Source organism: Antechinus flavipes, chromosome 2 (assembly GCF_016432865.1).
Source record: "Antechinus flavipes isolate AdamAnt ecotype Samford, QLD, Australia chromosome 2, AdamAnt_v2, whole genome shotgun sequence".
Lineage (NCBI taxonomy): Eukaryota > Metazoa > Chordata > Mammalia > Dasyuromorphia > Dasyuridae > Antechinus > Antechinus flavipes.
The window spans coordinates 509,736,627-509,752,612 of NC_067399.1; the positions used below are offsets into that span (position 1 = coordinate 509,736,627).

General features: G+C 35.4%; 1 protein-coding gene across 5 annotated transcripts in view; it reads left to right on the forward strand.

Moving 5' to 3' along the window:
* Positions 1-15,506, forward strand: part of CCDC187 (coiled-coil domain containing 187) — a 107,875-nt gene extending 92,369 nt beyond the window's left edge. For all 5 annotated transcript variants that reach the window (XM_051980338.1, XM_051980339.1, XM_051980341.1 and 2 more), the window contains 7 exons: positions 3,090-3,253; positions 6,101-6,180; positions 6,490-6,565; positions 6,683-6,813; positions 7,133-7,233; positions 8,372-8,439; positions 9,451-15,506. In XM_051980338.1, the coding sequence (XP_051836298.1) occupies positions 3,090-3,253; positions 6,101-6,180; positions 6,490-6,565; positions 6,683-6,813; positions 7,133-7,233; positions 8,372-8,439; positions 9,451-12,017 (3,187 nt within the window). In that variant the 3' untranslated portion in view covers positions 12,018-15,506. The remainder of the gene's footprint in view (positions 1-3,089; positions 3,254-6,100; positions 6,181-6,489; positions 6,566-6,682; positions 6,814-7,132; positions 7,234-8,371; positions 8,440-9,450) is intronic.
* The last annotated feature ends 480 nt before the right edge of the window (positions 15,507-15,986 follow it).

Genomic DNA, 15,986 nt, shown 5'->3' on the forward strand with positions numbered 1-15,986 from the left:
ATGGTGACACAGTGACCATTAGCCCAAGTAGTTAGCAGATTCTGCAGATTCTTTCCAAGATGGAAAGTGCTTCTTGAGTCTTGGGAACTGGATGTCAGCTTTGGGGAAAGCAGAGAGAGGGTTCATGAAGTGAGAGGTGGGAAGGATTTGAGTAAATTTTGGGAAAAAAACTGTAGCCAGATCAGCACTAAATAAATTAATGGAGATTTTTTTCTTCTTCTTTAGTCTATTTCTTCTAATGTAGACCCATAGACTGGAAAGGGAAATAGAGGAGTCTTCAACTTCCCTCTCATAGGAGAAACAAACAAATCTGGACCATTACTGTTGTGTGACTATACCCAATCTATCCTAAACCCATATAGTCTTAATTCTTGATATTAAAAACCTTTATCCAATACCTTATTCCATGTGTCATTATCTGCAGTGCTAAGTTCAACATGGTACATAAAGAATCAAGTAGAAAGAGTCTACACTGTCCTTGGAAAGCATAAATATATGAGATAAAGAAATATTAAATGTGTCTATTAAACTCTTTATACATATCCCACAAAAATCCAGAATGAGTACAAGGAATAAAATCTCAGTATGATGTAGTTTATTAATGTATTATATGGATGAGAGTAAATAAAGTTCAGTATAGTATACCATACAGTGTCATTCATATACAGAATAGAAAAGACCTTAATTTCACTATACCTATACCCTGGTCCCACTTCTTCCACTAGTTGGCCAACCTACTTTATAGCATTTCATTTCACTTTGTTTAGCCTCTGTATCATTATCTGTAATGTATCTATAACATGCCTGCCCTATCTCACAAGACTATTGTGAGAATTAAGTATCATGCACATAATAAGCATTCAGTAATTATTAACTAGTTAAAGTGAAATAATTTAAACAAAATCCCCCAGAGTGTCAGTAGTACTATATCGGTATTAAGGTGTATTGTTATAACTGAAAAACAGGTATAGCCAAGAGTTTACTATATGGAAAAAAGGAAAGGTATGACTGAAAGATATCATTTTTCATCTATATGGAAAAAATCTATATATTTCTTTGCATAGGGATAGTGACAATGAATATCTTCATGATAATATGTTGCCTACAGACAATAGGCTTAATTTATTAGAACTCTTCAGAATCATTAAAGGGGGCATTTTTCTGGATGCTTGGAAGTAAAACACCTGAACAGGTAATGGCAGGATTCTGGGAATGGAAATGAAGAAGTTGAATAGCCATCTCTTTTCTTCGCCTTATATCAGTCAAATTCTTTTAGAATTAGAGATAACATAGGCTCACCAACAAAAAATCCTGAGCCCTTTGTAAAAAAAATTTTTATTTTTCACTAGAGTTTTAAAAGGTAACTTGCTTTGGATATGTAGGAAAACCAACTTTCTTTCCAGTGGTCTCAGAGAGTTGGCTATTGGAAAGATTTGGCCATATATATCTCTTTCCTAACTCACGGGTGAAGCAGTCCAAGTCATGAAGTATACCTTGTACAGCAATTTTGTACTGTGACAGGTACAGCAGGAACACCTGCCTACATGTGAAGAAGTGAAAAGGCCTTAAACTACAGTTGCTTAATTATTTTTGTGTCATGGACCCTTTTGGTAGTCTGTTGAAGCCTATGTCAGGATAATGGCTTTAAATGCATAAAATATATAGGATTATAAGGCAATCCAATTATATTAAAAATAGCTATCTTAATTTTTTTTTTTTAAATTGAGACCTCTGATTAAGAAACCTTGGCCTAAAAAATGACAATCAGATCTTAGAGTTGTAGGGGACTTTAGAAATTATCTAATGCAAATTTCCACATAATGCTGGAATCTGTTTTTTAGCATTCCCAATAAGTAGTTATTATAATCTCCATTTGAAGATCTCTAATGATAAAGAGCAGTAATTCACAATGTAGAACATTCCATTTTTGGACAGTTCTCATAGTTGAGCTTATGATGAACTAAACTCTCTCCTTATAACTTTTATCCTTGGATCTTGATTAGTTCTCTAATTTGGAGATACCTAGAACAAATTTAATAGCTCTTTCTAATGACAGTTCTTCAGATGTGTAATGACAATTGTGCTCTCAATTTAACGTTCCCATTTCTTCAACTATTCTTTAAATTTCATGCTTTGTAGTTCCCTTTCCATCCTGATACTGACCGTCCCCTAAATGAATTAAGGACTCAATATTTCTCTTATAATTTGAAGTTGACTCTTCTGCACTTTGAAAAAGCACAATCACAATCATTGAGAGCCAGTTAAAGGCAGGCATTTTGATGACATATTATAGAAGTGACTCATGTTTAAAGGGTCTAATGTCATATTTGGGCAGACCCTAAAAGTCATGACAAGATTTATTTGTAGTGATTTCTAGGTGGGGGAAGAGAGAAAGATATCCTATTGAGAATGTATGTAGAGAAATGTGAGGATACTTTCAAGTTAAGTCTCTCAGGCTCTGTAATAACATGCTGACTTAGAAATACGTGCTCCAGAAACCAGACTAACAGGAAACCTGGAGGTGTTCTAAACTCCCCCCCTCATCAGATTGACTGGAAAGGCAGAGTCTCAATGGGTGGAGTTTGAAATAATTTTGGGGGGTGAGTGTAGGTTAGGAGATTTGTTTTAGGCATTTATTGAAAGCAAGATGATGATGTTCCTCATGACTCACAGGCTGCAATTGTTTTAAGCAATGTGGATAGGTTCCACTAAATTACCCATTGTCACTCATCCATTTCTCCTTTTAACAAAAAGCATGCAGCTTTGGTTAAGGAAGAAGCAGTATATGAGTGGGAAATAATTCAAATTTGCACAGTCCACATAGGGATGATGCTATAACCTCAGTTTCACTAACATGGTGATCTAACTACTGTATACTGACTATTAAAGAATTCTTCACCTAAGAATCTACCACACTTATCCAAACAGCAAAAGAACAAGCATCATCTCTGCCCTTCCCAGTCCCCCAACTAGGAATGACAATGCAGCAGAGCCCTGGGGGCACCGAGTCCCATCAGGATGGTGGTTCCCATAAGAGGAGCATGATCTGGGTTAGAAAACATTAATTGATCTTTTGAACTGCCTTGCAGCCTTCTTGCTGAGAGGGAGATCCAGGGGAAACCTGATGAGGACTCATGCCTACAGCCACAGTGGCTGAAGGGGGGAAAGGACAGATCAATGGTCAGTAACATACCTGACCACAGGGAGCAAACTCTGGGCCAGTTCGTGAAGAATGACAACCAGGAAAATAAAGGTACTGTTGATTTTGCAGCTGATGATACTTCCATGAGGGGAAAATGAAAGGCATGCAGACTTTATCATTAAGGAAAAATATATTTTGCTTAACAGGTATCTGATCCCAAACCATTATCCTTTTACAGCAGTAATTCAAATGGTCTTTTAAAAGAAAAACACTAATGGTACTGCGGTATCCCTTGTATCTGAAGATGATTCTGCTGGTCATATGCATCAACATGGGCTACAATGAGTCATCTACAATCTTTCATCTGGTCTCCCTAGTTACCAACATTTGTGAAACAGGTGGCTGTAGCTTGGGATATTGCCTGTGATCCTGAAATGAAGCTTTTCTCTATGTAAACCTAGATGGCTAGGGTAGGAACTGCACCGATGGCAATGGCCTAAGATAATTGGACCTGAACATTCTCAAACTAGAAAAAGTCTTTTTCCCATAAATATCAACTTAAGACTATTTTTAAGATAGCACCTATATGAAATACATAGACATGGGGTATTGTTATAGATTCTTTCTGGCCATGTGACAATCTCCACCTTCTCTCTGCTGAAAATGATAGGGCAGATGAAATAATTTTGACAGCTCTTTCCCACCCCCATCCCTACCTCTCATTTGAACAAATACTGATACAGACATCTCCTCTGAAACTATTTGATTAATTTTTCTGTGGACATTTTGGAAATTAGTCTGAAGAAATTACTTATTCACTAATGGTACCAACAGATAAGTTTTCCTTTTGGAGGTATAATTGTATCACTTTACCTATTATTGTGAAAATATACTGGATGCCATACAAAATCTTTACAATACCAAGTAGATACTTGGGATACAATTCTAATTCAAGAATATATTAATCACCTCCTAAATTTAGTCCTTTTCTAACACTATTCTTTTTTATGAATGCTTAAAAATTCAGATAGAAGGTAATAAGAAGAGAAATTGGTTCTCTCCCCTCTTCTCCTGTGGTAATAAACATTTCACTTGCTCATTGCAGGATCTACCTTCTTGTCATTCAAGTGCCATGCTATTTCCTGATACATGTTAAGATGTTACATCCCAGGTTTTATGAATTGATTTCTTATACATCTTTGGTATTAGATATCAAAATACCTAGGATACAGAGATGGAAATGTACTACTTTAGGCTTGAACTGCAATTGATTCTCCCAGTTCCTGTTTTTCAAAAGTTAGTATTTTGGTGGTTCTTTAATCGTAGCAGTGTTTTTAAAATAAGCATCAAATACTAATTTAACTCATAGACTAATGACAATGAAATGCTTCTTCCCTGCCTCAGTTTCTTAGTTTTATTCTCATACAAATAACCTTTCAGAGATATGCTGAATTTTCTAGATTAGCTGCATAAAAAACACCTACATATGTAAATATATGTGTATATCTATACAAACATATATGTATTTGTGGGTATATGTATGTGATATATGTGAATACATGTATGTGTATATCTATCATACATATATATTAAAAATACACACAAACACATACATACACTGGTGTAGCATATTGGAGAGATGATGAAAGGCCTCCAACCAAACCAGTTTACTGTGATGCCTGAAAATTCCCGTCATTAATCACACAAATCATAGGTTAAGGCTAGAAATGTCTTTTTAAATACAAATCAAGTGAGAAAGGATGGGAATTATGCCATTATTGTCCACTGACATCTAATTATGGAATAATTAGATTAACTAGCAGAGAAAGGGTTTTTAAAGGAGATAGAATGTTAAGAGTAAGAAAAACAGAAACAAAACACTGGCTCAGATGGATTCAAATTCAGATTCTGATTCTTGACCTGAATTACCTGGCATGAGTAACTTTCTTGGACCTCAGTTTCTCATATATAAAATGAGAAGGTTGGACTATATGGCCTTCAAAGCCTATTCTAGCTCATTGATCTCTGATCCTATTAGAGAAAGGGATAGGACCATAAACTGGTCAGTTTACAAAAAAACATTTTTATATAAAATTCTGAGTTCCAGATCCCTTCCTCTCCCTCCTTGAGATAGTAAGCAATCAGATATGTCATACATATGCAATTATATAAAAGATTTCCATATTAGTTTTTATAAAGCAAGATGTAAATAAAAACGAAGTGAAAAATAACATGCTTCAGCCTCAGGAGGGTGGATAGTATTAGTCTTTTAGGATTGTCTTGCTGAGAATAGTAGAGTTATTCACAGGTCTTCATCAAACAATGTTGTTACTATGTATAATATTCTCCAGTTTTGTTCACTTCACTATGCATCAGTTCATGTAAGTTTTTCCAGGTTTTTTCTGATTTCATCTTGCTGGTCATTTCTTAGAGCCCAATAATATTCCATTGTAATCATATACCACAGCTTGTTTAGCCACTCCCTAGTTGATGGATAATTATTCAATTTTTAATTCTTAGCTACCATAGAAAGAGTTGATATATTTTTATACAATTAGGTTTTATTCCCTTTATTGGGGGGGGTGTCTTTGAGATTTTAGCAATGATATTGGTAGATCAAAGAATTTTATAGTCTTTTAGCATAGTTCCAAATTGTTTTCTAGAATGCTTGAATTGGTTCACAATTCCACCAAGGGTCAATTAATGGCTCAATAAAATCAGTCAATTTTAAAGGAAATGGAAGGGAAATGTACAGATTCTAGATTCTGCATCTGAAGTCTCGAGTGTTTGAAATATTGAAAATATTGAAAGCTGAAGATTGAAGGGTGTATCTGTCTATATGTATGTTGCACATGTGTATAATAGAGAAAACAACCTATTTGAAATATGTTGAAAGCAGATCCTTCCCCAGGCTATGTTACACAACTTGCTAACATTAGGAAACTCTGTGTCTTTCAGAACCTGCTGAACAGCACTGTACTAGTTGGGGATGTCGACAGCAAGAAAGCTCTTTGGAAATCAAACAAGATTCGTATCAGGTCTTTGCTGTGTGACAAACCTCTGGAAGCCAGTTATTTGCTTATAATAGCCTATTTAAAGAAATCATAATTCTGTTAACCTGTAGTGACATCTTGATTATAACTGCATTCTGTGAGCCAAAATAACTTTAACTGCAGAAATTTTAATATTTTCTAGAAGCTATCTAGAAAAATTGTAAATAGTTTGCACAATTAGTATATATATATATATATACACACACACACATATTTTTTGTTGGTTCATGTGCTTGTTATTATGCCTGTTTTCTTCTCCTCTCAGTATTGATTCCAACCTTTCATAATTTGTAGAAGCCAACTATAAGGACAGAGGAATATAATTCAAAGATTGATTTCAAGCCTAATATGGTGAAAAAAAGATCTCAAAGTAAGTTCAATCAGAATGTCATTTAGAACTTCATTTAAGAAGTGTCGGACACTCCTTCCCAAACAAAAAATCATACTTGATGCTGCTATTTGGGGCTAATTTTTTTTGGTCTCACAGGTGAAGTTATAGCCTCATTAGCAAATGGTGAGAGATATATGCAAGGACAAAAAAATGAACTCAACCTTTCAAAATTGGAAAGAAGTTTGGCTGGACAAGAAGGTGGTCAAACCTTTCAGCAGGAAGACAGTGTGAGTAAACAGTTTGAGCAATTCCCTCACATTGGAAATTACTGCATGATCTCATTATTTTTTACTTAAGTGTAGGAACACAAATTGGCCTTCTGTATATAAGGATCTGCAATTCTGAGTTAATTTGGTCTGTTACTTGCTAACCAAGTAAGATTAATAATGACACTAAAGTGCCAAAATGAAGCTTCCAAAAAAAGATTCTTACAGCAGCTTTTTGCAAAGATGGTCCTAGCCTATTTGTAGTTTCCATTCCCCCCCTAAAACTTTGTCTCAAATAATCAAAATGGACTCATTATCCCTTACACATGTTTTCTGGCAGGTTATTAACAGTAGAAAAAATCAGGAGACTTCAGGACTGGGCTCAGCTGTCATTAAGAGTCCAAAAGTTGAATCAGAAGAGGACAAAAGAAGGAAACAGAGGTACTTGTCTCTTTCTTACGTAAAATTATCATGTATTCACTGCTGCCAGGAGGACCAGTACAGTAGTTAGACGACCTCATGATGTCAGGAATGGGGGTTTGATCCTTACACACATGTTAAGCTCCAGGAAAATTTGTGAAATTTGTCATCAGCTACCTCCCCTGCCTCTTCCAAAGAATTTTTGATGCTTTGGCTTCCTATTAACCTGAACCTTATTCCATACAAGTATCTGAATGGAGTACTGAATTTGACTCCACCCTGTATCTCATTACTTGTGAAGAGAAAAAATAGAAGTTACCTCATTCAGTCAAACATGTACTATGAGCCCAGCACTGTGCTAAGCACTAGAGAAACAAAGAAAAGCATCTGGTCCTCAGATATCTATGAATATGCCCGTGGAAGGGCTATCCTCAGGTGTATTACAAATATATATTTTCACCAGGATTTTCCATAGACAATGCTCATAACTTTGTTTCTGATTCATTGATGATTTTAATGTTGAGAATTTCAATTCATGGACAGTTTTCATTGCCTAGTCTCTAATCATACTGCTGAAGCAGCTGCTTACTTTGAAGCCTTAGGAGAGGGAAAAAATTCACCACAGATTGATCTCAGTCACAAATGGAGCTCCAGCAGTCTAGTACAAACAACCAAAAGGATCCATCCTGCTGAAAATGGCATTATGTCCTTATGTAAGCTAACATATGAAGCTGGTTGAAGTTTGGCCCATCTTATGAAGAAATATCTCTGCATTGATTATGCATAAACTGCATAGACATACATATTAACAGAGACTTAGAGACTATTGCTATGTTTTTTGGGGAATGTTTTTAATTTCCCTGAAAAAGCAAGCTTCTTGGGACATAGGATCATAACTTTAGAACTAAAAGAGACCTTAAAAATAATTTAATAAAATCCTGTTCATTTAATAGATGGGTAAACCAAGCCTCAGAAAGGTAGGTTATGTTAGTTGCTTGTCCAAGGTTATCCAGATAGCATGAAACAACTATTAAACAAAATCAGATGCTCTGACTTCAAAACCAATCATCTTACCAATACACTATGCATTCCTTGGTTCCTGACTTGTTCTGAACCCTTTAAATAGCTCTGTGAATTTATCTGTACATTGTCTTTGCAGGATGAAGGGTAAATCTCAAGAAGTTCCATTGAAAACTATCCAGATGTGTCACACTTCTGCCATTCAAGGTAAGGCAGATTCCACTTTGGTAACAGACAATTGTATCATGTACAATACCAATCTCAGATTTATGCTTATTTGTTTGTTGCCTGAGCCTGCCTCCCAGAATTGAAGCAAATTTTAGAGATCATCTTGTCCCATCTTCTGTAGAATATATGAATCCTTTGTTTGAGAAGAATGCTAACAAGTTGTCTTGATCAGTGCTTAAACCAAAATAACAGGGAACTCACTACCTCATGAAGCAAACTGTTCCATTTTTCCATCTAACATCCTCATTCTACTACCTTCATCCCAGCTGATAATGGGCTCAAAAACTGCAGACTAATTTTAATTTTAATCTAAAATTTTTCTATTCCCCTCTATCCTAAACCACAGTGTGTTACAAAAGATTTAAATAGTTTTTAATTTTGAGTTGTGCATATCCTTAAAATAGCTTATTGCCATTCACCTAATCTTAAAATAAAACCTGTTATTTTAGGAAATACTCTGTCCTAGGAGGTCTTTTTCTGAAGACCTTGGTGTCCATTCCTTGCTTAGCCATGCATTTATTCTATGACCTTAGTCAAATCACTTCCCATACTTAGGTCTTACTTGCCCTCCTTTAAATGAAGGAAATGGACAGACGATCTTTAAGATCCTTTCCAGACCTAATAACTTATAGTTCCACATTAATATAAATGTTTATTCACTCAAAAAAAAGTAAGATATTTCAAGCAAGAAATGTTGAGTAAGAAGACTCATTGGTCAATTAAGTTTTACACTTTTGAACCTTTTATTTTAGTATCATTTCCACAGATTTAGGGAGTAGAACCCCTCTGGCTCCTTAATGTCTACCTTTCTATCACCCTTCCCCCATTCTCAAGTCATCAAAGATGTATAATAGGTGAGAGATTTTTATACTGGAGTAGTAGGTAGGACTCTAGTAACTTCTGAGCATTATTTATATGAATTTTCCTGTTTCTTAAGATGCTTCCTAAATTTAGCTCTTGAAATAGATTCTATTTTTATTTATATTCCAGAATGCAAAAAAGATCAAGAAAAGAAATCAGAGTATACTCAATATGATGAAAACTACTTGTATAATAAGTGTGATACCACAACTTCTGACTCCTTAAAATCAGGATCTGTTTTCAGTACCTCTTTAGAATCTCTTTCTTCAGACACAATATCACCATGCAACTCACCTCTAGATTTAAAGAGTGATCAGTCATATTCATCTTTTTCTGAATTTCAGAAAGTGACTGCCTTTCTAGTTAATGTTTCAGACAGTTTGATTTCAGCAAGTGACTCAGAAACTGAGAGTTCACAAAACACAGATGTCAATGAATGGCAGGCGTTCACTGACCAACAACCATTGAATGAGCTTTCTAGTCCTTTGCCTAATCCATCAGTAACTCCAAGGAAAGTAGATGAATTGATTTTGGCAGTTAATAGTGATGAGAAACAGCCGGATAGAGATTTCCCTTTAGAAAACTGCCAAGACTTACAGACACAAGGGAATAATAATATTTCATCTAATGACTCTCCTTTTGAAACAAATATTGTAAGTTTGTCAGGCAGCAGGAAACACAAGCTAAGCCTTTTGTGGACAGAGTTACCATTGTCTCAAGATTCACCCTCTGGAAAGCTGAGTGATATTCTTTCAGAGAATACCTATGTGGCACCAAGACAGGATAAAGAAAAGAGTTGTTCGGAGCATAAAGTTTGTGTTGAACCTAAGCTCAGTTCCTTTTCATTCTTGGATGACTTTTCAAAGATAGATGTTGATTTGAAACAGCAAGGACCTACAATTTCCCTGGATGAAGGAAAAGATCAGAAAGACCTTGAAATCGAAGACGTTTTAGTAGATGGGACAAACAAAAAAGAAACTGGATTTTCTCTCCCAGAAATCTATTTCATGTCATTTCCACCCCCAAACCTGAAAGCAAATTGCCAACCACCTTCACTGCCTCTTAAAATGTCACAGAGAAAACAAAACTCGTTAGTCAAAAAAGCTAAAGCTGCATGTGAAGAAAATCCAGAAGAAAGGCTTATTTCTAATAAAGTTAGTAAATATGCCGTTCAGCAGTTGTCAACCGATTTCAACAGTATGCCTGCTATACCTGGCCCCCAGATCTTCCAGGATGGAAAAATTGTTCAGTCAATATATGAACACAAGGCAGATAAATCTGATATCCATCACAGGATCTCAGAGAGCCATGAGGTGGTGATATCTCCTTCTGGGTCACTTAGTGGGCTGATTCCTGAGGCTGAGCATTGTCCAGCTATGAGAGTTGATAGCTCCACACATATGGAAAGAGATGGTCTGCCTACTCTCCAAGATAGCATCTTGTCTGAAATACTATCCCCTGTTGATGAAGTGCTTTCTTATGGAAGTGCTGGCCTTCCATCCCCAACCCAGAAGGTTTCATCTTTCCCCAGGGAAACTCTCCCTTCTCCTCCTCCTGACTTTGTGCTTTGGGCAAATGTCAGTGATATTGACTTCAATTCAGAAGACTTCCCTTCTCTGCCAGAAGAAATGATATTTCCAGAAGATTCCAAGAATGTACAAGATGAAGATTCATCTATTCAAACTGGAGAGTTATCTTCTTTATCTGATGAGATACTGCTGGAGGAATTTTCTCCAATACCTTTAGATGTAGGAAATTCCTGCTCGGTTCTGGATGAACACTCCCCAGGATGGGAAGAAGGGAGAGAAAGAAGTTTGGAAAGGAAGGAGGAATTGTTGAGAGTCGAACCACAGCAGGATATCAAAAGGAAGCAAAAAGTGGGCTGCTGGTACAGTCCTGCTTTGTCCAGAAGTGCCAGTAAAAGTCCAGCATCATTCTTCAAACCATCCATAGATGAAGATGGCAAGAATCCACTGGGATTGGAGGATGCAGAGAACAGAGAACATACACAACCAGAAACTCTGAAATTCAAAGAGACAAGCCATTTTGAAGGAAAACATTGGACTAGTTTGGTACCTGATGAAGCAAAGAATGATCATCACAAAGAAGACTTGGAAAGAGTAAAACATTCAGAGTGTGACATGGATTATGATGAAATATTTAGATCAGATAAAATGTCATACCTTTTGGCAGACTACATAGAAAAGCCAAGTGACCATAATTACCAAGATTCAGTTCATGATGAATCATCCTTAAGGAGTAACAAGTGCTATGATGAAGTCAGAGTGGAATACCGGTTTTTAGAGAGAAAGCCAGAAATAAAGTTTAACAATAGAGATGGCTCAATGACAACAGTAGCCACTTATCCTGAAACCCTGATGTTCCGACCTACAGAGATGGAGTCCTACTTTATTCAGTCTGAGTCTGAAAGACTTTTAAATAAAGATCTCTCAGGCTGCTTAAACGGCCAAAAAGAACAGCCATATATGGCACCTATAAAAAATGAGGCTGAGAAGTTACTTGAAGATGTACATCCAATGGAAGAGAAAGAAATCAACTTTAAAAATAGTGTAATGGGCTCTCAACTTGATCCCAGGCAAAAAACATATGGAATTGTAGATTCTGTATCTACTGAACTGACTAGAAAAATCCTGTGGGACGCCTTAGCTGTGTTTGCAGAACTTGCCAGACAGTAGAGTGTCTTCCTGTCCATGTTGTAACCCTTACTGATGAGGGAAAGCTCACTATGAAAAAACAGAATTGCTAATAATGCCCTCTTTAATAACTGCTTTGACAAACCACATATGTGTCAGTGACACAGAAAAGGGAAAATGGAATTTTGACAATGAATGATCAAGGACCAAATGGGTGTTTGGAGGGAATGGTGGTAAGAAGGATAAGGGGGATACAGGAGATGGGGGGGAAGGAGGGAACAGGAGAATCATGGCGTAAATTCTTTTAAGAGGCCATAATGACTTTTTAAAATTTCTTCATAACTTTTATCTAATCATAAATTTAAATTTCCTGACCCCTCTCAGGGCAGAAAAATCATATTATAATTAAATTGGTGATCAATGCTATGAAAGATAAAAATATGCAAATATTTTTGAGGATCACAGACAATATCCTGGCCCAAAGATTAGGCAGATATCAGCAATTTTTAAATTTTTAAATGAGATATATAAAAACCACAGGAGGAAAAAAAAAAACACATGATATATTTAGGAATGAAATGAGTGTCAATTTTAAAACAATTTCCATGTAGATTCAATAAAGGTATAGCTTCTAGAGCAGGGGTTCGTAACCTTTCTGTGTCTTTATCATGGATCCCTTTGGAACGGGAAAGGAAAGATCATGGACATTCATTTCAGAATAATGTTTTAAATTATTGGAAGAAATGCTAAATTTCAGCATATAGTGAAAATAAAGATGCATTTTTTTTCCATTCAAATTCACAATGTTCCCTTGAAATCTGTCCATAGACCTCTTGGAGATTGGAGGATCCCTGGTTAAAAACCTGTTCTGTAGTGGACAAGGTAACTAGGAATTTGAAAATGGTGACCCCTCTTCCCAAAAAATATAGTCATATGAAAAATGCAAACCCACAACTGAAAGACTGAGATCCTGGCTTACCTGTGTGATTTCAAGGATGACTTATTAGTCAGATTTTGATTGAATTCACAATTTTCTTTGATGACCTATTTTCTTCATTTCTAGTCATCCATATAGATATATGAAAACCATACTTATAGGAATCATTATTCCTATATTTCCTAACTTTCACCAACTAATCACTAATAAGAACTGGTAACACAAAAATAAGTTGCCATTTTTCCCCATTGTCCTTTATGAGAAAGGCAGAATAAAATCTGGAGAATAGCATTAAAAGAAAAAAAGTAAATCCTCCTGTTTTGGAGTGGCTGCTGAATAAGCCAAATATTAATGGTAAATTAATAATGAAGTTATAGAAAAAGGCATTTTTCTTTAGGCCTTTAAAAGTATTAGTGATATGCTTTTGGTAAAAAGGGTTTGGTGAAAAGTGGAAAGCTTTCATGAGTAGGAAAATCATATTTCTAGGTTTTATTAACATAATTACATGATATGAAACATACCCTTGTCTGAATGTGACAGATAGTTCAGATTAGCAGTTGTAAAATGAAATCCCAGTTTACATAATAATATGGGTAAATCCAGAATAAGCAGTGAATCAGAATTTTCCAATGGTGTTGAGGGCTATAGACATTTTTTTCTCATGAATATCAAAGTTTTATCACATCAGACCACTCTAAGAACTCCTAGTTGGCAGAAACATGAGTTCCCAGGCCAGTCTAGAGAGATAGACTAGGTAGATGATTCAGGAAAGAGCTGTTTACTGACAAGAGCTAGTTCTATCTCTGTCTACCTGGCTTTGCCTCTTTTATGTGACTCAGTCTCTCTCCTTTAAAAATAACAATACCATCTCCTGGTTGTGTAATATTATTAGCCTTCTAGTGAACTGAGAAGAAAAAAAGATTGTGTGAAATTTTTCATAGATATTTCTTGCAGCAACTGTTATTTCTGCAAAGATCTTTATTTGCACATACAAAAGGCCCTGGTTTTTTTTCCCCTCTGTAACAATTCTTTCCTCAGTACAAATTTTTAGACAGAGATGTTAGGAAGTGGCTGTTTATTCAGTAATAAAGAGGATTTCCTAAAGAAAGATTCATGAGATGATTAACTATGAGAATTAAACAACATTGACATCAGATCATTGTTTCAGAGAATGTGACTATTTGTTTGGTAATGATCCTGAACAAGAAGGGCAAAAGAAATACTTAAAGGATGTGTGGTAGAACAAGTATAGCTGAGATGTGACATGTAGAAAAGAGTGAGGAGAAATGAAGGATTAAGTGGCAGGTTCTCAGAGACATACATAAACATGGCCTTAAGATTGTATATAAACGTGTATTTACATATGTATACATAATTTACAAGCACAAGGTCATTGAAGCAGTTTTACTCTGGACAAACAGTGAAAACAGGAACCTAGTAGTTATATATTGTTCTCACACCTAAACACAAATCAGTGGTCAGATATGGAAATAATAGAAATATAGTCTAAAATGCTATTCTCGATTTTTGAAGATGATTACCTGGTTATGATGGGAAAATTATAGGATGAGTCATTTAAAGGTACAAAAGACTGAATGGAAAAAGTTATCTTTGCGATTGATGTAGATGCTAATGCTAAAGATCAAAAACAAAAAAACATTCAATCCAAAATCCACATGACTGTTTCTTTTATCTTAGTAGTTGTAGTCTGAAATGTAGGGAAATGGCTTATTGATAGTGCATGCTTATTCTCAGAGAGTTTTAAAAAATTATAGCTCATTTAGATAGTAATGAACACAAGGTTGGTATATTTTGTTTTGACATAAAGGATGTGTCCCAATAGTGTGTGACCTAATATTTATCTGATATTTCCTATACCACAAGAATTTTTACCTATTACATTGTAAAATGAAGAATCAACTTGTATTGTGATAAAAATCTTTCTCCTAATATAAGTCCTTGAATTCTGATTTTGGTGTGTTGTTTGTAGTAAAATTGTTCTACCTTTTGATAATGTTTCATTACAGTAAAGTTATTCTCATTCAATTATAAATTTAAAAATTTGGAGAAAATATAGACTTAAGAAGCTTAAAAATCAGAGACTATCAGAACTATTAGACATTTTAGGGTTCTTGATTTGCAACCTTCTCACTTTACAGATGGAGATAAGTAGAGGCCCAGGAAATCGCAGTGGCTTGTGCAAGATCACACAATGGCAATTTATTATGATTTAAGTAGGGCAAATGATTGAGACTGTTTATAAATTAATGTATTAATGATTCAGGGGATTTTACTTAAGTGGTACCAGGTAATGAATGTGAATTTTATGAATAAATATTTAAAATAAAATTTAAAGCTCTAATTTTAGATTTACTGAAATGTGTTCATCTATCTGAAAAATTTGAAAATGTAGGTACTTTGAGCTATAGTTTTCATATTGATTTGTTCCTAGTTTTCTGAACAAATTAGTCTGTAATTTTTTATTTTTCTATTTATTGCTGACTCCTTTGGATTTACGAGTCCATGTGGGCAGAATTATGTATTTTACACATACAAGTTTGGCACAATAATAAATCTCCAATATTGAAACTCCACAGATCCCTCTCAACTTCAATAGTTTCCAGTCTTATAGCTATTGGTTTAGCATTGAATGATAAGGATTGATAGAGCAGATATACAACTGGAGTGAGGTGTTTCTCATAAACATTATTTACCTATGTGACCAAGCTGCTCAGGGGCATCTATACAGAGGATTTGATGCCTTTTCAGTATTGCCCTTGAATGACTCTGTCATCAGGAAGAAACTACCACTTTTGAAATAATAAAAACCCATGCCTAAATCCTCATATGTGGAGGAAAGACAGCCACAAAATGACTTGGGCCAGAGAAGAGAAAGTATATCCACCGAAGGTGTTAGACATATTTAATCTCATCCAGCATTATGTGTACAAAGCTTTGGGCTTTGGCATCCAGATATATTGACCTGTTCAGTCAGTGGCAAGACTTCAATATCAAGATTACTCTACTTCAAGGTCTAATATTTTCCTTGCCTTGGCTTTGATCAATATTAACCT